The sequence below is a fragment of the Rhinichthys klamathensis genome, unplaced genomic scaffold (genome assembly GCF_029890125.1).
Source record: "Rhinichthys klamathensis goyatoka isolate OS25496 unplaced genomic scaffold, OSU_Roscu_1.1 h1tg000296l_1, whole genome shotgun sequence".
Lineage (NCBI taxonomy): Eukaryota > Metazoa > Chordata > Actinopteri > Cypriniformes > Leuciscidae > Rhinichthys > Rhinichthys klamathensis.
This window is the reverse complement of record NW_026606815.1, coordinates 1,801,255-1,824,864: the sequence shown is the minus strand read 5'-3', so window position 1 is coordinate 1,824,864 and position 23,610 is coordinate 1,801,255. Positions and strand designations below refer to the sequence as shown.

The following is a 23,610-nucleotide window of genomic DNA, read 5'->3' as shown; positions in this document are numbered from 1 at the left end:
TAACGATAAAAACTCCTGGTTAAAACATTGACTTAGCTACTCAATTGTAAAAAACCGAAAAGCATATTATCACAAGTGCTATTTGATATATGCTTGGAGTCGAAAACAGATGAATAATTCCTGTTTCCTTTTGCACGACGCAGCGAAGAAAACCTGCTAACGTGTTCAATAAATATAGCACCGATAAAAATCCAAAACTGAAAACATTTTTAATCAATGCTATTTGACATATGTTATGGGAGTCGAAAAACAGATGAATAATTCCTGTTTTCTCTCGCACAACGCAGCGACGAATCCTGCTAGATGTGCTTGTAAAACATAGCATCGAAAAAAAAAATCCAAAACCTAAAAAACATTGTAAATCATAAAATGCTATTTGATAAATGTATTTGTATCCGAACGACAGACGTGTAATTCCTGTTGTCCCTATGTGTGTGTGTAGGAAAAATCCTGCCACGCCGTTTTGTGAAATATAGAACCGGAAAGAAATCCGTCGATATTTAAATTCCGCACTATTTCGGATTGATGCAGCAATTGAGGCGTGTAATTCTTTGCACGTCCTCTGAGACAGTCACTTGTGAAAGCAGGCGGGTTGCAATGCTACTGCCAAACGCTAGGGCGCGCCCTTGAGTTTCCCAGTATCAGACGGCCTCCACGTCCTGACTTTACCCTCCATGAGCGCAATAGCGCCATCGTGTGGACACTAGCGGTAAAGCGTCTTTTCTTCAATTTTCTCTTCCCACAACTTCAAAGCTTACCAGTGAGATTTTGAACTCGTGTTTCTAACTTTCAATGCATGGCAATTTACAGCCTCGTTTACTAACATGATTTTCCCTGCCTTGACTGTGTGCACTTGTTTTGGATTTTGGTTCAAACCACATTTGAACTTAAAAAATTCAAAATTATGTCTTAGCAGTTTCTGATGACCGCTCTGTTTTGAAATGGCTTTCTCCCAATTGATCTTGTGTTGGTTACTACCACTGACACCTCACTGGGGTCGTGATCATCAAACATAAGGCCAACCCTTAATTTCCTACACTTATTCAAATTTGGTTTGAAACAAACCGATTTCAAGGTTAATTTGAATTAAGTCTCATTGCCCGTTGGGAATTGTTTTATGGCTTTTTCTATATTTCCCTTTTCAAATTATTGTTAATAATTTTGATTTGATTTTATTACAACTGTCTCCTTGCTGTTCTAGAAGTTACTTAACATCTATGAATACGCTTGATTTGAATCGTATTTAAACCAGTTTGAATGCAATTTAAATCAAGTTCTCTGTCAGCCAGCTTGACCACTAAGAGGAAGTGGCCCAAAACCCTTTGTGGCCCAAACGCGCCACTACAGCCTGCTTCCTCCTGTGCTCTTCCTGCGGCTCTAAAACTCTCCTCCGAAGGGAGACTAGGTTATTCTGATAATTAACATTGTCATAATTCCCTTTGTTTTTACCATAATTTTAGTAAAGCCGTTGCCTTTGATTTTTCTAAAAAAAAAAAAGACACTCAATTTGATTTAGATAAAAGAGCTTTAATTCACGTTGAGGTTCAATTGTTCTTCATCCTGTTTTGTGTTTGTAGGTAGAAAGCTCTCTCGGGCTGTGGCAATTTGACAGTCAGCTCTGCTCGAGGTCCGGCGGGTGGTTCGTCTGATCTGCGTCACCAGCACTGACTGAGCACGGGTCTCGGACTTTCCTGTATCTTTCCCTTCGTGCGGCCCGCAACACGACATTACCAATTCAGCACCGCCGGTTGTGTTCCAGGTAAAGTTGCTTGAAAGGGCGCACCTAGGTACAGATGCACCGAAAGGCCCGGGACACTGCTGCCAAGTGTTTGGGGCGACAGAGGGACCAGCCACGATGCTGACTTCGAGCGGAATGACCTCATTTCACCCCAGGCAAACTAGAAAAAGGTATTAAACCCATCCACTTAGTATTGGCCACAGAATCTATGAATTCCCCCGGTCATTGAAGCGTGTGGCTCCCTTCTCCTCTCCGAGCCACAAACCGCAGGCTTAGGCCTCCTCTTCCCTTGTAACACTTCCTGTGTACTATTGACGCCATTTCATTACAGAACTTTCCATCTTTAATGGTTGCATGTTACTTCAAACTTTGCTATCTTGCCACTGCTCTTTTCTGTTGTGCTCTGTTCCTTTCAGTTCACCTAGAAGACAGAGCCTATCTGAGACAACAAGGAACGCTGAATAAGAGTTTGACAAACCAAGCCGTTAGCATCAACAGGTGACCACTAAGCTACCGCCCTGTTAAATTTTATTCAGGCCCATACTGAACTACCTAAATTGTCCCACCGAATGATTTAACTGTCTGCATCAGTTAACCAAAATTTTCATACACGGCATAGCCCGTATTATAGCTCGTTAAACGTAGAACGAAATTGCACTGGTCTCTCTGCGTGTGTTGTGTTCCTCTCGCCCACAGTGAAGCCAGTTTGTTCCGGTCCCACAACCCGCTGGGACAACCTCGACACATGGCTGACGGCCATGACGGCTAACTTCCTGCCCGAGGACGCTAGTGACTCAGAGCCTCGAGCCAAGAGCATCGCAGACGTGGACAAGCTGACGGCGCACAAACCAAGCCAAAGCTCCCACGACAAAGACCGGTCAGACACGTCAACCTCACTTGCCAGCTCATCACACAAGAACGTCTCCACGAAAGGAGCCGCATCGCCCTGGAGCACAAAGTTGCAACGCTAAGGATGCAAGCCGAGGATGACAACGACCCCTAGCTACAAGAAGGAAGTGGAAAGACTTCAAACCACCCTGGCTAACCTTCATCGACACAGACCGAAGTGAATAGTCAGAGAAAAGAACCAGAGAGGAACTCGACGAGAAACTCCGACAAAGTGAAGCCTCTTGCAAAGAGCAGAGACCTAACTGAAAGAGACTCGAAAGCGCACGGCCTGCGAAAAACCCAAAAGAGGCCCGTGCGACCATCCACAAGCCCGTTCAACAGAGACAAGATCTCGAACACGAACTTGGCACCGATCACACAGAGTTGCCACACTCTTATAGACTGCAGCATGACCTGAAAAGGGGAAACACACACCACAAGTTTCCCCTGACCGGTCCGCACATTTCAGCCAACGCACAAGAGCTGAAAAGGGGGGTGAAAAAGCCCGCCTTCCACACATCTCTGACAATCTACAGGACATTGATTTTTCACCTGCAGTCTCCAACCGGTGAACACACGTCACAGACACCCAGCAGCACAGACCTAGAAGAACCTGTGCTACCACCACCGGCTCCGAACGAGTTTGCTGTGGAACTTACAACGAACCTGTGACTGAGGACACAAGTTTCAAGAAACTTTCCCTCCAAAACCCGTTAGCCACCATAGTTCTTCTGCCCCCACGCAATGCCCACTCAACGATGCGTGAAGGTCACCTCAGTAAGAATTCCTAAAACCCCAAATTCCTGAACTGCAAAACCAGAAGACACACTGCACGAACACCGTGCAAGACTCAGCTAAAAGGTCCTTGATCAACATCGGACATAAAACTTTTAAAAGTAGATGAAAGTGTGCTCAAAGAGTTGCAAGACTCTGCGTCTGTAAAATTAGAATTTTACTGATTTAAAGGAATCTTAGACGGACATGTAAGCCTCAACGGCCGACAGACTATGCACGACTCTTTTGAAACAAACGGTTTCTAGATGTTGAGTAAATCGGCACCGCTAAACATTAGGTTCCGTGACAGTGAAGAGTTACATAGAACACCAGCTCCAAATAGGGTATACGTCACCTTGACGCCAGAGTGTAGTAAAATCACCTGAGTTCTAAACTACCGTTAACCCACGGGCGTGCACTTGATCATCGCGATCCAACTAAAACAAAACGTGCAATACGTGTTTCGATCGCTGGCTTGTCTAAATGCCGATAAAACAATAGCTGGAATTGACATCTCTACTTCAAGTAAAAGAGCCTTAGATTCTCAACTGGTATCAGTAACTTCAGCATTAAAGCGTAAGTCTGTGTGAAAAGGGTATCATCTCAGCAGCTTGTAATCTGTACCGATATCCATTCCGCTTTGGTTAAAAGGAAATCCAAATCGCGGTATGACTAAAACCTGTTTCTGACAAAGAAAACTCAGAACAGTGTTATCTATGTAGACCCGGGTGATGCTCCCCTTTCTACGATGTAAAGGCCCTCAGAAAAAAAAAAAAGAAAAATAAATTTGTTGCTAGATTGATGTAATTCACCTAAATTTTGGCTGCATCTACAAGCAGAAAGCTACTAAGCGATCAAACCAAGTCACGTGCTGAAAAATCAGCATTTATGCACGAGAAGGGACGTAACTACATGTGCTTAGACAAGCGTTGACTTGCAGCAATTCTATTTCCTTACTTTGTAAACAAATAGAATAAGTCATGTAAAGTAAAGAGCAAAGTTGCATTAGTACAATTAGCAAATGCCAAAACACATCTGCAGTTTACTAAATGGAACATCAAGTTCTTGAAAAACAAAGTATAGGCGCCTCCTGTTAACCCGTTAAAACGTGTGTGATTCATGTAAAATGTACAGACATTCTTCAAGTACTGTTGAATTGTTCTGACATGCTCTGGTTCCCATGACAACAACTTGCCACAGGAAGTGTTAACTCGTAATGTCACTTTTGTAAACAAACCAGCATGGGTGGCTAAGCTAAATCTAGCCTAGCATCCAGCTAACTTAGGCTAAGCTAACCTAGCTCCCGCACAGCATAGGCTAAGCGAAATAACTTCCACAGTTAGCAGCTAGCATAATTTACTTGAACCCTTAATCACCGCCTGTGTTCCACAGGGCAAAGTATTCTAGAATACTTTCCTCAACACCAGTTAGGGTTTCTAATTATCCACTTTCCGTGTTTGCAATTCTTATTAGCTAAAGTTCACCTTCACTGGTTTAGGAATACTCCTTGCTAACCGTTGAAGACTAACTTCGCAGATCCCCTGTTAATTAAACTTAAGTTTAACTACATGTAAACTGCGTAACTAACTACAGAAGAATTTGTATAACCATAGGAAGTTTCATCTGCATGTTGACTAAACCTTTGGAGGGACACACACGATGTGGTTTTGAACATGCAACCGCTACAACCCACTATAAAGTGTTGATCAAAGCAAATCCAAAGTTTAGTCACTAATGCCACTGATTATTCTCGACTTCAGATCATTCCTGTGTTTGATCATTTTATTCCATTTTGCTTTAATTTTTATTTTATTTTCCTCATTAATTATTTCATTCCTTTGACCTTGATAATAATAGCAAGCAGCTATTCCCTGGTCTATTAGGTCATCTATATGATTTAATTTTTTTTTTTGCCTCTCTTGTCCGAGTGTGGTTCCATCTCCTATAGGGCCCAGAAAGGAAACAGACCCCCTTATTTGTTATTTTGGCTTAATTTCAACCAGTGCACTCGTTTTGTGACCCTTCAACACCACTACTAGAGTCCTGAGGATTGACAATAAGCAGAATTTAAATAAGAAAGCTGTCCTTTTCCCTATTATCGTTCACTTCGTCGAACCATCTCTAAGTCCAGAGAAATAATCTAGTCATAAGAACCACCTTACGTCATTTATTTCATCTCGGCTATGTCCTTTCCAGGAAACACCATCGGAACCACACAAAACTTAGCCTAACAGTCACAGCTAAGATAAGGACACAAGAGACACTTAGCTTTATGCTAAATGCTTAACGAACCTATTAAGCAGTAGTTCTGAACTTTTAGGGCCACGCATTAATCACTCACAACAAGTGTGCCAGAATGCCACAGAGCCCCTGCCTAACCGCTCATCAGTCACGACACCAGCCCAGACGCCAAGACTTCTGTAAAGCCTAATCAAAAAGGGGGTGGCACGAAAACTCTACCCAACCACCACCAGAGACATTGATTTGAGCCTTGAAGGCCTGCTAGACACTAGCTCGAACACCACGCTAATGTCAGCCCAACTCTCTGAAAGACTCAGTGCTACAGCTGAGCATCAAAACGAACTCTCAAGTCCCAAACACGTGAGCTGAACGTGCAATCCTACAGCCAAAACAACACTTGGCTCAAAACAGGTAGCTTCCGTTCACCCAGTGTACCGATCACGTACCCACTTCTGATTGGCCAAGTTCTGTTAAATCGCTTTGAGCCTTTAATAGACCCTAAACAACTGAATGTCTGAGCTCAAGTTCAAAAACCCCTCCCCCTCCAGTCACACAGGTCAAGAGAACCTAACTGGCAGGTCACAGAGGTCACAAGAACTCCCTCAGCCAGCCATAAAGGCACAGCCTCAGCACCAAATGGAGATGTGAACTTGCTACCCTGCACCTTTCAGCTCACCAAAGACTGTGACTAACCAAATGAACTTTGAGACAACCACCTCTCTACCCCTCCAACCACCCACGACCGCCGTCTGCACCCACCGACAACCGGTGCCTTCAGCCAACCTGCGTCGACAAGCACATGCTGCGTGCACTAAACAACATTCAGCGTTCTGCACCTGATGCCATCACCGCGCCACAGCTTGTGATGCCACAGTGCAAAAGGGGGGTAATGTCAATGTATGCCGCTGCACGCCGCAGCACCAGCACCAGAGACACTTGCAAGACACCGAAGCAAGTGGCATACCGGCGAAATTTTTCCTCCCTTTCTCTCTTTCTCTCTCCCTTTCACTTTTACCAGGATGCTGCTGTGCCTCCAGCCAACCAGAGGGCAACCGCACTCGGACATCTCACCAGGTCTGGCACCAGGACTCCTTTTCTGCCGGACCCGCACTCAGAAAGTGAATGTGCCACCTGATCCTTACAACGCCTACAGAACACACTACCCCAGCGTAACAACACAATACAGCTGGGTAGGTGCCGATGGACAAAGGACTCCCGCACTCACGCTGAGACCGTGGTTGAACACATGCTCAAGCAACTTGAGAAAATGACTGTCACGAGCACTCACAACAGAGTGCATCCCTGCAGACCATCGACAAGACACTAAAGGGAACTGTGGTAACTTTAAACACTCACAGCGTTGAACCCCATGCACTCCAACACTCACTCCATGAAACAGCTGTTTACTGTCTTCCAGAATGACTTTGCCCAAACTCAGCTGGTAACAGCCCTGATGACAAACCTGCTGCAGGGGGTGAACTCCTCCATCGACAGCCTCGCCAGGGGTAGAATTCCACCGCACCTGATACCCTTAAGCCTCGTGAAAACCGTGCTGGCGTCCGCCATCACCACGCCAACTGACTCTTTACAAATACACCTTTCCTACTCTCTGGGTAGTGCCATCCCTCTCTGCGTCGACTACAAGCAGAGAAGGGGGGGGGGGCTTTCTCTCGAACTTGCCCATCATAGAGTCAAGCCGAATCTACCGGCTCAAGAACATTGTCAAGGTCAGATTTTGAAAAATAACATTCACATCAAGATCCACACGCCGGACGGGGTTGACTGCAACGACAGCAACACAAAGCCGTCCTAAGCTCCGAACCCGTACGTGTGCACATTGACCAAAGAAATTCACTATCTCTGCCCTAACAAGCCTTTCCTCAGAGACAACACTGACGGAATCTGCGGGCTGCAGATCAGCGACACCCGCTGCCCTGCCGAAGCCAAGCTACGCACTCAAGGCATCAAGACCCAAGCAGAGAGTGTAAGTGACAGGCGGCTCGCTAACACTCCTGTGCGCACAGCTGCACTCACTTACGACCAGAATGACACTGACACCTGTGTCACCTCGCTCCACTAGAGCCTGTGAATCCAAGCACCGGAAAGTGCCATCCTTCACCTTGACGACCTGGCATGATACCATCTTCCATGCAAAGAGTACAAATTAAAACTGGAAATCCCATCCTTCTCCAGGTACCACACTTTCACCCTAACTCCAGAACGGGAGTTGTGGTTTGCGAAAGGGGGGGTGATCCCAGCTAATTGACATTGCTCCTATCGACACAGCTCTCCAAGCTGTGTCTCTACTACCCATTCTGACTACCTCACCTGTTGTCCAAGCCTGGACCGCAGCCGACACTGCACGGTGTACCTCTATGGTAGTCAGACACACCCTGACACTGGGCTTGACCTTCATCCTATACAGGAGACTCAACGAGATACAAACATCTTCAGCCAAGCTCACGAAAGGTTTCGGACGAAACCCGCAAAAAGGGGGTGCCAAGTCAGAGACCAGGCCAGAGGCAGCTTCGAACCTCATAGAGCTGAATCCTCAGCCCTAATAACCACCTGCTGCATGAGTCATGATTCACCTGCCATCCGTCCATTGTGATGATTGTTGTCCGATTAAGTCCACACAGGGACTTCATCAGACAAAAAGGGGGACTGTAAGGACTGGGCCAGGGTGAATCTGAATAACTAAATACCTTCGTGCTAAAATCCCAAAGCCTTTAGCCCCAAAAGGCCTGGAACTTGAAAAAACACACACAAACACACACACACACACACACCTCCCCCACAGCTGACACCCACACTCAGGACAGAGCGTGGTTTCCTGTTACGAGACACTTGTATGACTGACTTGGAATTTGATGTTCAAAGAGAAAGAAACTTCTTTTCTTTAAAAGACATTTAACCCGATATATTCGATGTGTTTTTATGTGTGTCCATTTGCCCATGTCACATTGTAATGACTATAATTTGTCCGTAACTTAAAAGTGAATTATAAATACCCTAGGTGTATTTTTAATGTAAATGTTTACCTATAACAGTCGTGTTTGATATCGTAAAAATGCCCTTGACTTGACTCAGCCAGATATATGTATGAACACACCGTAAAAGGTATGATTATGTGCATAACACATCTCTGCAGTAGAAATGACCCTTCCTAACACAGGTCATAATTTAATTAGACAAGCAGTCTGACAAGACAAAGAGAAATAAAACCCAAAGTCCCGCCTGTAAACTTCCAACCCTCTAATTGGCCAAGCCAACAGGAAGAGGCTGGATTTCTCATAGTGTGATAAATGACGCTTCTCCCCTGCGCTCGCTCTCTTCCTCCCGTGTCATGATGTAACGTCTCGCCTCCGGGCGAGCTCTTCGCCTTTCTTTTATTTGTTTCTAGTTTAGTTGTGTTTTTCATTTGTAGATAAGTCTCTGTGTTTAATTCCAATCGACGATTGAAAAGGAAACCCCGTGACATATCTCTTCAGCAAATCCATCTACAAGGGACCTTTAAACGAGCGCGCGCTCTCTTTGAAGGAGAAACACGCGCACGTGACCACGTGACGCGCCGGACCGAGAGACACACACGCTTCTTCAAAAGCCATGGAAAGATGCAACGTTAACTCCGCGTGATTTCCCCGTAGAGATCTTTATTCCCTTTTTGTTAGTCAAAGTTTTGTTTTCCGTAGCCGACTCAGTTCACTTCCACGAAGTGAAACGAACTTAGCCGAACTATTTCCCTTTGGAAATGTTACAACAAAGACTGTAAACCTCCGTTCAACACGCGCGCCAAGCAGCCCACGTGACGCTTCCTCACACCCAAAGGACTCAGCTCACGCGGCCAGACAGGGCCGTACAGGAATGTTTCGGCACAGAGAGAAACCATAACATACGTTGATTGCAAGTATAAATCTCTTTATAGAGCTTCTAAGAAGTTTTAAGATGATGTTCCGTGTTGTAATCGGAGAGGTGAATGTCTTCCTGCCAATGAAATTCTCCCAATTTCTCTGTTCTCTCTCTCCCCATCCCCTTTCCTCTCTCTCTTACTCGCTCACGCGTGTAAGTTATCAATTGTCCAAACTTTATGCATTTCTCGTTCATTGATGTCTTATTGTATCGTTCATTGTTGTCTATGTGTTTGTAAATACATATATCCCATGTAACCGTAGTAAATACATAAGTAGTCATGCCTCTATTAAATTAATTATATATTCATTAGATTGATGTGCTGTCTCTTTGCTCAATTTCAAGTCACTTAAGTGCCAAAGGTCTAAATGCTACAAGCTTTACGAATTACAGATACTTTAAAGAGTAACGTTAACGTTATGTGTTGATGGGCGGGAAACCCAATTCTTCTGGCCAGAGAATTGCGTTTCCTGACATCCTATAAAGTAAGATGATATTGTGGATCCCACAAATATTATCCTGACAATTGAGCTAATTCATTTTACCTGTGTGTGAAACATGGCCCGTGTAATTAACTGCAAGCAACTTGTGGTTAATTTCCGGGATTCACATGCACGCATGCAGGTAGAATGACCGATCCTCCCTTATCGGGAGATTTATTAACATGTAAGACAGATCTAATCCAAACATGTATGAATAATTATTAATTACCAATTATTAATTATGATATGCAAATTCCCCACGGATTAGATCCGCCCTGAATCCTTACAGAACTAACATGAATGATAAAGGTACAATTGTATTGCTCATATTAATACATGCAGTAAAAAGGTATATTGCATTATGCATATAGTTCATGAAAGCTAGTTAATACATCCTTGTTTACAAATGGGACTTGCAAAGTGTTACCTATGAAATGTGCGTATGTTTCTAGGTTATAGCTAACGAAACCTGTAATATTTTAATGTTTAAATTATTTTCTGTATAAAGTTAATATATTCATATTTATTTATTTAATTGAGCACATTTCAGTTCAGCATTGTTTTATTGTGAGTATGATGTTTGTTTTTAATCCAGTATCCATTAAAAAAAATATCGGTTGAATTATCGGTTATCGGCATGTACGGTCAAACCTAGATATCGGTATCGGTAAAATCCACTATCGGTCGACCTCTAATAGATATGAAACCGCTCCACAAAGTCTTTTCAACCACAATATCAATATTTCTGTGTTACAATTAGGGATGTAAATTTACATAAATTCCCAGAATTGATCGCTGTTTAAATTAACTATCAATTAATCGATTAATTGTTAACCTTAACCTCTTAAATCCGAAGCGGGCGGCGTTACCAAATTATCATGTTCCTTACATCCACTTGCATAAACACAAAATAGGGGTGCTTCTCAATACTCAAATTGATGCTTCCTCGTTTCCTCGCACCTCCACCTTGTGAACCGGAAACCGATCAAATTCAGCCATCTTGAAGGACATCTCAGTTCTCTAATTGCACCGCGAGGAATGAGGAGTGAGGATGCACAGGTCAGGTGTATCCTATGCATGCGGAAGTCTTTCTTGGAGAAACCTGACGCAAGTATACATTCTCCTCCCCCTTCACATTGGTCACAATAATTTTAATTTATGCTTTACCTTTGCAGTTTAAATAAATCATATATCACATATTATATCATCAACAGGGCATCTTGCTTTATCTTTATCATTTATTCATTTCTTAAATAATCAAACTTTAACATAAGCAGCTGATGACGCAGTGAAGTGACGCTCGAGTGATCAAGAATATTCAAATATACAAATTAGCTTTCCTTCGATTCCTCCGTCCTCATTTTCTTCCCTCGCATCCTACAGGCGGTGGAGCTGAGACACGAGGAAAGGAAGCGAGGATGCACAAATAAGAAATAAGCACCCTATGGCCATGTGTCCACCAAAGCGTTTTTCCACGCGCCTGGCGTATGTTTTCAATGGGAGCGCCGCGTTTTTTAAACGCCATGAGCGTAAAGAGGCGCTGAGCGGTTTTTTCACGCTGAAGCGCCGAGCGCCCGGCGTTTTTTACTGGTCGTCGAGAGTTGAAAAATTTTCAACTTTGGATAAAACGCAGCGCTCATCACTGTCACTTTTTACCCAGCCGTCCAATCACAGTGGAGGAGGGGCGGGACTAATACCACACCGACCAACTGTCACAACATTCTTTCTGTACAATGACATCAACCAAGAGAGCTAACCGAACAAAATGGATGAAAAATTATTTTTAGTATGAAACAAATTATCTGCAAAATCAGTTACAAGTAAACTGTGCTGCGGATATTCTGTATCATAGCAACGAAACGTCTCAACGGAAAAAACGCTGTGCTGCCAAAACGCTCTCAAGCGCCCACAGCTAGGCGTTTTCAGTAGAGCGTCTAGCGTTTTCAGCTGGCTAAAAACGCTTTGGTGGACACACGGCCAGTGTCGTTTTCAAGCTTAGAAGCTTGGCTTGGTGAATATAGGGAATAGGACCATGAATTAACAAGTGCTTTTAAATTTGCGGACATAAAAGTGCTCTATTTTCGTTGCGTCAAAAATAAAAAAAATTACTGGTTTACATGAAAATGTGATCTTTAAAATCACAGTACATAACAGATAGGTTTGTGTCATATATCACTGAAAAGGTCTCAACTAGCGCCACTGACACAAATGTACACCGTATACCCATGATGCTTGGGTCACGTTTTTGTTCGTAACTTCACGAATCATTAGTAAACCATAGTAGATCACATATCTTTATTCAGAGCGAGTGGTCTCGACCAAGCCCAAACACAACATGAGACAATTCATAGATCACGGAGTGATGTGACATGCTGCTTGGCTAAAGCTATAGGACTTCCAGGATCCGATCGCATCGCGATCATGACGCAATCTTTTCTAACGTCATTTCAAAGTTCAACCAATCAATCTCGGGTGTGGTGGGCTTAGATTGGTTTGATCGCTCAGATTGACAGGTCTCGATTTACCATGCGCCATAGAATAGGAGCACACAGCTGAAACAGCACAGGAAGATCATCACTCATCAACCAGGATCTTAGATAACTTGTTTTTTCTATGTTCTTTTATTGTGTGGTGATTACACAAGTATGTAGTTCTTATGTTCTGTAAAATCTCTTGTTTGTAGGGTTTTTCAGTCCCTTGGTAAATTATGTTTTTAAAAAAATAGGCTATCCTACCTAATCCATTGCATGGCTCGAATACATTAATACAATTAGAATACCGTAAGTACGGCGTGCTCGCTCCTCATGTGTCTGCTGCACGTATTTTGCACATGAGCCGCACACACCTCAAAATTACAAACTCTAATGATGACCTTGCTTAATCAACCATCGATTGAATTTTAAGAGAAGTTTTATCGATTAAGTTAACAACAATTAGGCTAATCAATCATCGATTAATCGCTAGCATCTCTAATTACAGTAATTCAAATGATCACAGAAGTACTGGAATAAAAGTTTATAGTTCGGATATAGTAAACACTGATGTCTACAGAAGCAATATCAAAATAGAGCAAATCACCTCGCTTCAAATAAAGATTGTATCAATTGCATTGTTACACCAGTAGGTGGCTACAAGTGACTGGCAAAAAAATTATTTGTCATTGAATCATTCATTCAAGAGATTTGTTCAAAAACGCTTCATCTAGTGATGAAACAGGCTCATCATTTAATCATTTATTTATTCCAAACGATTTTTAATAAATTAAATAAAAATAATTAATTAAAAAAAAAAATATTTGCAGCAATTAACATTTTGTCAGAACCTCTAGTAAATAAATTACATTATATTTTGTTTAGTCTATTCAGAAACGTAGGTTCGGAATAATTTTAGGTGACTTGCACCTAAGATGATGTTCAATACATTTGCTTTTATTACAGTACATCACTCCTAAAAGCGGTACTAATCCTACTAAAAGCTGCTTTTGCCTTTATAAAACTCATAGCCCTTTAAACAAGCCATAAGGATAGTTTAGAGAGTAGGTGTAACGGTTCAAATTACTCACCGTTCAGTTTTTTATCATAGTTTTAGGGTCACGGTTTCTGTATGGTTCGGTATGTGCTATGGTCAGGGAAACGAGAGTCCTACTGAATGTTTAAATTGGAAAGGCTTAAATGAGTAAATTTTAAACACAGATAGTAACGTGTGCTGTTCAGGTCTCAACTGCACTCACACGCTATTCAACACCCAGGTGATGATGGCATATTGAACAAAGTTTAGGGAAAGCCCGAACGCGCATCCATCGACAAAGACATACAGTAGCCTAACTCTGTCTGTTTTACGAGTTAATTTCAACAAACCGTATTAAGGCCAATTTATACTTCTGCGTCGAGTGTACGCCGTAGTGTACGGCGTAGGCTACGCACGTAGGCAACGCCGTCATGAGCATTTATACTTCTGCGTTTAGGTCTGCGTTGCTCTGCAGTACAGCGCCGAAACGCTAGTTGGCGGCGGAGGGTTTTAATGTTCCACTGTGTTTAGATTCCTCGCGGCAAGAAGAAGAAGATTCCTCGCGGCTGTTTTGAGTTTAGGTTACTACAAGCAATGCCGACTGAAAGAGAGCAGATCATGTTGGAGTTGGAGCTTATAGAGGTGGAAAAGGTAAATTTTTAGTTTTTTTAACAGTTTCGCTGTACTTAGAATTTAAAAATGGCGGGCGGTGCAGAAGAACACGCCGGAAATGCATAGAAGGAAACGCGATGCTACCAAGCCGACCAATCACAGATCTTGCGGTCCGCGTCGTCGCGACGTGTAGTTACATTTTTGAGGAGGTGCGCGTCAGGTTACGGCGAAGGGTACGGCGTATGGTACGCGTCTGTGCGTATGCTACGCCGTACCTACTGCGCGCACCCGACGCAGAAGTATAAATTGGCCTTTAAAGATGCGTATGGGTCATCGGATTTGAGATGAACCGCGGTGCAAGTGCATGCTGAACTGCGTGACACGACAGTACGGTTAGATGTTGTTTTTTTACATAGAACCGTTACACCCCTAGTAGAAAGCTATATGGAGGTGTTCAACACATCCTAAAGACTTCATATACAGGTAAAACTTCCCAAGCCTGACATCTAAGCTGGGCCACTCCTCTGAGTTGAACATTCAAGTATACAGCATGTGCCTTTACTGGTCCATGATCCATCAACACCTCAAAGCCAGCCTGTCTTCACCAATTCAACAGTTGCTCTGTTTAGACGCAAACAGGACAGGGTTTGCACAGAAAAGAACAAAAGGAAACTGGAAGTGATCAACAAATACAGACAAACCTTCTGAAAAACTCACTTGAATGACCAGCATGTATCAAGCCAACAATAAAGAGGATCAGAACAGACCTGCGACCCATTTTCAGGCCGTGGCACTCCCAAATGACATTATCTTTTACCCCTAATGACATTTCCCTGAGTCAGGAGACAGCATCAGAGCATCAAGCAGTCAGATGGGAAATTCCTGTCTTCACAAAGCAAAAAACACGTGGCCAAGACCAAGAGCACAAACTGTTTGAGGGCATAATTATGCTGTTTTAGCAACAAAACAATGTTCAATTTAAAGTCATGTGAGAGACAGGTTGTTTTAACAGGAAGATAACTTATTTTGATTAGGATAATGAGGGTAGTGGGCACATGAATTTTCATCTCTCATATTAATTTAATTTCTAGTTGTAAGTTGGTGGAAGGTTTAATGCAAGGCTTTTCTTTCCTTCATACTCAACTGAATCGTACAGCCCAAGTTACAGCACAGGTACTTCCCATTTTCAAAGGAAAGCAGAAGAAGAGAGAAATGCACTACTCTAGAAGAACAAATATAATGCGTCAACAATGTAGAGATACTCAAGCAAAACATAATACCTGTTTCTATGATTTAGCTCTTACAACACAATTAAATCCGTTGTAAGGTATGTCTCCACGGAAAAAGATATACATCTAGAGAGAAACTAGGGCAGGCACGGGCAGTATATCGAGTTTGTTTGTACGATATATCGATATCTTTTTATAAATGATATATGATGATGCAATACAGTTTATATCGACATACAGTAGTTTGGTATTATGATATTATTTTAGCACATCTGAAAAATAGCAAGGGAAAGTGCATAATCCAATTTGTCCTAAAAATGAGAGAAATTATTTATTTAAGGGCTTCAAAATAACTCATAAGATATAGTTCACATATATAGTTTAAAGTGGCTTGCCCCGCCAGATGCTCTGGCAGGTATTTGTGCTGTTTAATGCATTTGAGATTTAAGCTATGCACTTAGGAAAACACCACATTTCACTGTCATATTCTCAATCAGTAAATGTTAGAAGGTCATGCAAATATTTCCATTTTGCTGTCAGGTAGATCTGCACGATTCTGGATAAACTGAGAATCACGATTTATCGGTGTTATATCCAAACTATAAGCTTTAATCCCAGTTTTTCTGTGATAATATGAATATTTGTAACACAGAAATAACTATATTGTGTGGCTGAAAGACTGTCTGTGAAGCTGTTTCTTACATCACATCTGCTCTTTCTGGCTCAGCTGCAGAGCAAACACAGATTTGAATGTTCCAGTGTGATTTTGTCAAAGGTATAATAGACAGGCGAATCGTGTGGGTGTTTGAATCGAGATCATGATCTTTTAACGATTAATAGTGCAGCTCTACTGTCAGTAGTGGACGAGCCTTATGCAATCGAGGTTATGCTAAACTACAGAGACTTCAGGCACATAAGCGCCAAACTGTTAACATTTAGTCTGGGCTTTTGTTTATTCAGTTTAGTGAATTTAACATCTACTTCTCTATTATTTTAGTTTTTAGACTGTAATGTTGTTGTTACAATGTTAGATTGTAATGTAATGTAAACCCCCTTTTTGCAAATAATATATACTGTAGTATAGCCTACGTTGGTTACATTCCCTATTTTTGCTTTCACAGCCAATTTTGCCAGTTTTATAAAGCCATTTATGAACATTGTTTGTAAGACAACATTGGGCAGGATGTGAAATAAAAATAAAATATAAAACAAATAAAGATTTTTTTTTTTTTATCCAAATAGGAAAAATGTGAAAATACTGAGACGTATACCGTATATCGCGATTCAGCAAAGAAAAAAAAGAAAAGAAAAAGATTTTTTTTTTCTTTTATGATCGCCCATCCCTAGGAGAAACTGAAAAATAATTTAAAAAAACATAAATGTGAAAATCAACACAGGTTGCACATGAGCACACATCAACATTTAAAAACAAAATGAACTGCAGAAGGACTTACTACACTGGGTTACTGTAGTATACTGTATAGTGGGATTATAGTGGGATAATCCAGACTGATCATGTCTGGATTTCAGGTTGCACATGAAATCTTATGTCAAATCATTAAGGTGCCATTACGTATCGTGAAAGGCAAGCGACAGAACACGTATTAGGTAGCATATTGGTGACTTTTTGCGTTTTGCTGGAGGGACACATTTAAGGAAAAATCTACTTGTGTCGATCCACAAAACACGACTATATCCCTTTTACATAAATGACATGATGTTGGGAAATAAGGCTCTGTTCACAGTCAGATTACTGTAGTATAAACCCAATAATAGCAGTAAAGGACGAGTATTCAAATCCAATTTAATGCTGATGACCTCATGTACTGGCTAAGTATTCTTCATTAGCCAGACTACAGTTTTGTGTTATGATATGATGGTCACGCACTAAACTGCTGAGATACGATCAAACTGCGCTTCTATCAGCTTTTTTATGTCATAACTGTTGACTTCTAATAAGTGTCGGGTCGGCTGTGAGTCAGGATTGCTCATGTACAGGCAGCTTCGGGACAAAAGCAGTATTTCTACGCTTGCTAACTAGCCATCAGTGTTTCCATTTAAAGAACCCACTCATACTTACAATAAAAAGCTCATCGCTCCTTGAGGAAAATGCGCTGTAGATGAGAAAAATACACTACTCCGTTATTTTGACTGATGAAGGGTGGAAAATCAAGGTATTTGAGCCCGAACACTTCCAACACTGATCCTGCCCGTGCAAAAGTTCTCCTTCCCATCCAAAGTCTCTCCAGAGCCGAAAAATCCCGCGAGATCACGACAGTGAAGCCTCCTTTCTTCTCTAATAAGAGTCACGTTAGCGTTTATATTATATTATATAATTGCAATAATTGCAATACACACACATGTATTGTACATATAATATAATATAATTATATTGTATTATATTATATTATATTATAGTACCGTTAGCATATATGCACACGCATATGCTATTATATATTCTCCACAAACTCAAAACTGTAATTGACATAAATTCTACATACAATTTGGGAGAAAAAACATTGGGTTTAAATTGTGGTTGTTTACAAAATGAATGTAATTAATGAATTAACATAATTAGAAATTATTACTTTTTACAATTGTTTCATTGTTCGTTCTATTTATTCGTCATTCATAATTATTTATTGTGAGAAGGTCTGTACAAATAATTTCGAATTTTGAATGACAACTCTTCTGTTTAGGTTAGGCCATAGACTTTTCTGTTTAGACAAAGATAAACTGCATCTTAATGAAAAGTATAATTTCCAGAAAATGATGTAATAATTTGTTTTAGCTTTATTACAATAAATAAAAATCTAAATCCAACCCGTATTTTGCTGTTTTGGACTACAATTACAGAGAACTATTATTTTGAAAGGACTGTCAAGTCCAGTGGCGCGTGTTAATTACGTCATGTTGTCCTCTGACGCACGCAGTGGTAGGTCAACGTGATTTGTGGGGCAAATGAGCTGAGCACACCTTGTGTTAACCGAGTCTGTTTACTTTAGGTTACATGCATGTTTTAAGTTGAAGTTTTGTACAGTAAAAGATGTCTGCATTTAGTAGGAGCGCACTGCTGTTCTCTCTTGTTCGCTCTGTCAGGAGACAGCAGCAGTTTCCATGCCTGGAGACTCATATCAAAACTGCGCAGTCTACAGCAGCACGAGGTCGGTATGTTCATTCATGTTCAGCGAGATATTTAGCTGACCGCGAATTCAAGCATCCATGGACATTATATCAAAGAAGCCTGTCCATTGAGGTACCTGATTGATTTATGTACAAACACGTCAACACTGTTCCAGACACAATTTACTGTTTAACTCTTTTCTCATGACACTATTCTTTTAATGTTTTAGGCACCATCTAAAGATGATGAGTACCCACCTCTACCTGAATACTCCCATAAGCCAGAGATCCAAGCAAAGGAAGTGTTCATCGTCCAGGTCAGGGGGCTTCCCTGGTCATGTACTGCAGAGGACTTAATAAACTTCTTTTCTGGTACTTGTTTTGATATTTTACAGTCTCAGAAATTATTTTGGAGACATGCTGTTGTTCCTCTATTTGATTTGGTCAGTTGAAGGTTTGTTAACCTTGAAAAGCCTTACATGAAATAAGTCAGAAATGTAATTTTAAATGAAACCGTTTATTTAAAATTTTGACAAAATATATAAACGAAATCTTTTAAAAATGTTGCATATGTGTTTTATGTTTTGGCCCATGATGCAGTGCGAGGTGTAAAAAACAAACTTTCCTCAGAAATCTGTTAGCATATTTCAAACTTTTATTTTTCACATGATTTGTATGTATGGACCATAGTATGGACAATCACATTGCTTCAGTCCAGTAAATGTTCTACTTGAATATTAATAGCAATATAAACGTTTTTTCTCGGGTTTAATTTGAGACAGGGCCTTCTCTGTTGCAGCTCCCTGTTTATGGAACAGTCTACCCCTCCATGTTAGATCTTGTGCCACCCTTGATGCATTTAAATCTCTTTTAAAGACTTATCTCTTCTCTCTTGCTTTTGACTGTAATTAAATTCTTGCAATTGTTTTATACTTTGTTTTATAATCTTAGATTATATGTGCTGGGCTATATGTAAAGCACTTTGGCCAACGTGTGTTGTTTTTAAACGTGCTATATAAATAAATGTGATTTGATTTTGATTTGATTTAATTTATAAAAAATCATTAGATTTCACAGCAAAAATACATGTTTCACAAGCTGAATGTGGACGTCATTAAAATTATACTAAAAGGCCCTTTACCTGATTAAAAAGTATGAACTATCATTATTATAATTCAGAGGCCTTAGAAATTCAAGTAATTCAGAAATGAAGTAAACATATACCCTCACTGTATGGATGTCGCTGTTCTGAAGATGTTCTGATATAATCAAGTACACTTTCTACTTTATTTATTTTTATTTTTTATTTTTTTCAGATTGTAGGATTCGAGCTGGAGTTCAGGGAATCCATATAATTCACAACAGGAACGGCAAGCCGACAGGACAGGCGTTCATTGAGCTGGAGCACGAAGAGGACGTTTGCAAAGCATTGGATCAGCACAAGCATTACCTGGGACAGCGCTATGTTGAGGGTAAGCTGATTTTGAATAAATAACCTATTCTTGTTTTTTTGTGTGTGTGCGTTTATCATGTTTTTAATTGTACATAGAGTTGATATAGTGAACACTGGTGTCATGTGTTTCAGTGTATGAGATAACAAACAAAGATGCTGAAGCCATATTAAAGGCTACACAGCCGATCACGGAGTCAGATGGAGTGGTGCGACTCAGAGGGCTTCCCTTCAGCTGTACCGAGAAAGACATCATTCAGTTTTTCTCTGGTGAGAGATAATGTGACATTTGAACATCATTGCACTGATAAAAGCCTTATGCTTCATTTGTCTGTTTTGATGTTCTCAAAACAGGGTTGGATATTGTCAAAGATGGAGTTACAATAGTCCTGAACAGGAAAGGAAGAAACTCAGGCGATGCTTTTGTGGAGTTTGTCACAAAGGAAATGGCTGAAAAGGCATTAAAGAGAGACAGAGATGTCATTGGAAACAGGTTGGTATATCAAGTAATACTTGACACAAAAGAATGCAATTATATTGTTTTTCAGGAATACGTTATGTATGTTTTTTTTCCTTTGAAACTGTTAAATATGTTTGCACAGCTGTCTTTGAATGAGTCTTTTAAGGGTACGTTTACACGACAACGATCCTACTTTAAAGTGAAAAGTTTTTCCTTTGCATTTTTCGTGTACTGTACAGGCAACACCATAGTCAAAACGATCCCCGTTCACACCGATCCGTGAAAACGACTAAAAACGCTGTGTTATGCATGCCATGTTGATGTCACTTTGTAAAGAAAGACTACACACCCATAGACTGAACACGTAATACGCATGTACATGATGTCACAGTTTTCACAAATTTGTGTTTTTTAGTCTACACAGAAGAAGACGATGGCATCGGTTTCAAAAAATGTGTACTTTGAAACCGGTTTTCAAAAGTTTTCAGGACCCCAAAATGCTGTTGTCGTGTAAATGAACGGCCAAAACGCGTAAAAAGTTTTCCGTTTTTAGTTAAAAAAACGGTGTCATGCCAAAAATATTTAAGATGTACTAAAATGTTTTGGATCTGTGTTTATAAAGTTTTTTTTTCCTCGTATGCAGGTATATTGAGATTTTTCTCAGCAGGAAAAGTGAGATCCAAGTCCAGTATGGAAGTAGGCGAAATGAGACTTCAGCTTCCACACCAGGAGCTGAGGACACGCCCCGCAAAATAAAAACAGGTAAGATGTTTATTACAGTGTCCCTTAACATCCAGACTTTAAAAATTATTACATATCTTGTATACTGTGTGCACTCCCAAGCATCTTTCAAGGACTCCGTGTGTCCTTAAAAAGTCTTAAATTCAGTTTTATCAAATTTAAGGCCATACAAAGTTTGAATACATTTTATTAAATCAATTTGCATTATCATTCAGCCCGTCCGCTGTTTTAATTTAGTCTAGACCGGTAGTATTCAAATGGAGGACCATGGCCTGGTTCCATGCGCACTGCGGGACATAATTGCGCGCCATTATATTATTTCTAGTTCAAAGTCGGCAGCGTGTCAAAACAACGGACAAGCGCTCCGGGTCGTTTACAGTAATGACCTTTCAGCGCTACATCCTCTAATATTTTTATCTAGATCCAAATGTGCTTCATTCAAGCCCTTTTCGCTCTGTGCGCATTGCTTCTCCCGCTGAAGATGCTAAAGAGCCACATTAAGAGCTGCAGATGATGCGGTTATTTTAACCACAGTAGCGGAAACACGGTGAGCAGTAAAATAGATACTTTTACTAAAACGCTGCAGAAAACGAGAATGCAGCCAGCAAATACAATTATTTGTATCTGTCATATGACTATGACCGTTTGACTAAACCAGGTTTTTGACAAGTTAACTTGTGGCACCTTTAAACGTTTTGATGTTTTCCCCATACATTTAGCATTATTAATCAGCATATTAAAAGCATTTGATAATTTTAAACAATGCTATAATTTAGGAAAATTATTTAGAGGTGGCAAGGAAAGACAAAACAATTACTAGTTAACTTTGTTTTTGTTCATGAGAGTTTTGATTATGTTATGCAAGTTGTTTGTTTTTAGTAGTTTATTACTTTGAGCAAAATATAAAAATGGTCCATACTGTTCTTGAGAGGTAAACCCTACACCAGTATGTTTTATCAGTCCCATGACCTTCTATGTGCCATAACACACAAGTGTCTAAATGTAAAATAATAATAACAATAAAAATAGCCTGATAAAACATCTGATCTAACCTTTTTTATATTCATATCCAGTTGGGATATGACTTTTTTTTTGGTAAATATTAGTAAAAAACATTGTTGCTTTAGTTCTCGGGGCACAAGATTCTCATCTTTGATGACTTTTTTGAGTGTTTAGGATTTTTTCTTTTACATAATACTATGGCTGCCCCAACTGTTCCAAAATAGTATTGTCCGGACCTCCGCTGCGAAGGAAATAGAGAGACCGGATCTCTTGGAACTTTAATTGAATAACCCTGGTCTAGACCAATACAAAACTCACAGCATTTTACACAGCATACACAGTGTCCTAAATGCTAAATGGAAGCTAATGTGGATTCTAAAAATATAAACAATTAGGAATATATTATATATACATTTTTTTATATAATTTATAATTTTGACCTATTCTTAAATGGAGGTTTATCATTTTATAAAACGTCATAAGTGTGTTTGAGTTGTAAAGTTGTTTAAATCATGGTATCAAAAATAATTTTCCGGTTTAGTATGTTACCATAGACATTGCGCTACCCTGCACACAGTATCAATTTTATCTTTAAAAGTTTTAAATTTGATTGTAAAAACCTAGCAGATACCCTGATTTTATTTTTGTTCACAGCAAATGCTAGCCCTATATCAGCAACAGTGAACCTTGTTCAAATGAGAGGTCTGCCATATGAAGCCACAGGAGAGGACATTGTAAAGGTAAAGTGTTATATTGAATATATTCTATTTAAGATATAGCATGATTTTTATTTATTTTTGCTCTTCATGTGTTTTACTGTCAGTAAGGTGGTCAAGAGGAGTGTAATATTACAGGTTTTAATAGTTTATGTAATTATTAAAAACTTATTTGACCTTGTGCAGTATCTCAGTACTGAATGACTGAGGTGTAGTTTGTGTTCCAGTTTTTCGCTCCCATCAGACTGGTGAAGGTTCTTGTAGAGTACAGTTCTAACGGACGACCCACCGGTGAGGCAGAAGCCTACTTCCAAACACATCAGGATGCTGTGTCAGCCATGTCCAAAGACAGAGAGTATTTAAGTAAGCAATGAATATGTGTGATCTTCTGAAATAACCCAAATGTGGCCCAAAATGTTTAATATAACATGAAGTGATTAACATGTTTTTTGTTTGTGTATGTTTTTCTGTCATCCAGATGAGCGATATATTGAGTTGTTCCTCAATTCATCAGCATCAAGGGAGGAACAATAGGACGACAGTAAACTGTATTTAAATGCATCCCAATGTGTTATTCAATGTATGATTATATTTACAAGAATACATAAAACCAACATTAAAAGAGAACTTTACTGATATTTACTGTTGTTATTTCTTGTTTTCAGACATTCATTTCTGATTTCAGATCGAAACAATGTTAACAGAATAGTCATGTGTACTAGAAGTGTCCAATGTTTA

General features: G+C 40.3%; 2 protein-coding genes across 2 annotated transcripts in view; one reads left to right on the top strand and one right to left on the bottom strand.

Moving 5' to 3' along the window:
• The window catches only part of mob1ba (MOB kinase activator 1Ba), a 29,036-nt gene extending 11,418 nt beyond the window's left edge, over positions 1-17,618 (bottom strand). The window contains exons 1-2 of the mRNA XM_056270018.1: positions 17,577-17,618; positions 17,461-17,495 (exon numbers count right to left, since the gene is read on the bottom strand). Coding sequence (XP_056125993.1) covers positions 17,461-17,474 — 14 coding nt within the window. The 5' untranslated portion in view covers positions 17,475-17,495; positions 17,577-17,618. The remainder of the gene's footprint in view (positions 1-17,460; positions 17,496-17,576) is intronic.
• An 808-nt stretch (positions 17,619-18,426) lies between these two features.
• On the top strand, positions 18,427-23,439 carry grsf1 (G-rich RNA sequence binding factor 1). Its single transcript, XM_056270019.1, has 9 exons — positions 18,427-18,636; positions 18,734-18,875; positions 19,820-19,975; positions 20,089-20,223; positions 20,308-20,446; positions 21,057-21,175; positions 22,811-22,896; positions 23,100-23,235; positions 23,351-23,439. The coding sequence occupies exons 1-9, from the start codon at positions 18,427-18,429 to the stop codon at positions 23,404-23,406; spliced, it is 1,179 nt and encodes a 392-aa protein (XP_056125994.1). The 3' UTR covers positions 23,407-23,439.
• The last annotated feature ends 171 nt before the right edge of the window (positions 23,440-23,610 follow it).

Excerpts from the sequence above, each read along its gene's own strand:
- grsf1 (XM_056270019.1), top strand. The coding sequence starts at position 18,427 with ATGTCTGCATTTAGTAGGAGCGCACTGCTGTTCTCTCTTGTTCGCTCT. Across the intron at positions 19,976-20,088 it reads GGGACAGCGCTATGTTGAGG|TGTATGAGATAACAAACAAA; the intron begins GTAAGCTGATTT and ends CATGTGTTTCAG. Across the intron at positions 22,897-23,099 it reads CAGGAGAGGACATTGTAAAG|TTTTTCGCTCCCATCAGACT; the intron begins GTAAAGTGTTAT and ends TTTGTGTTCCAG.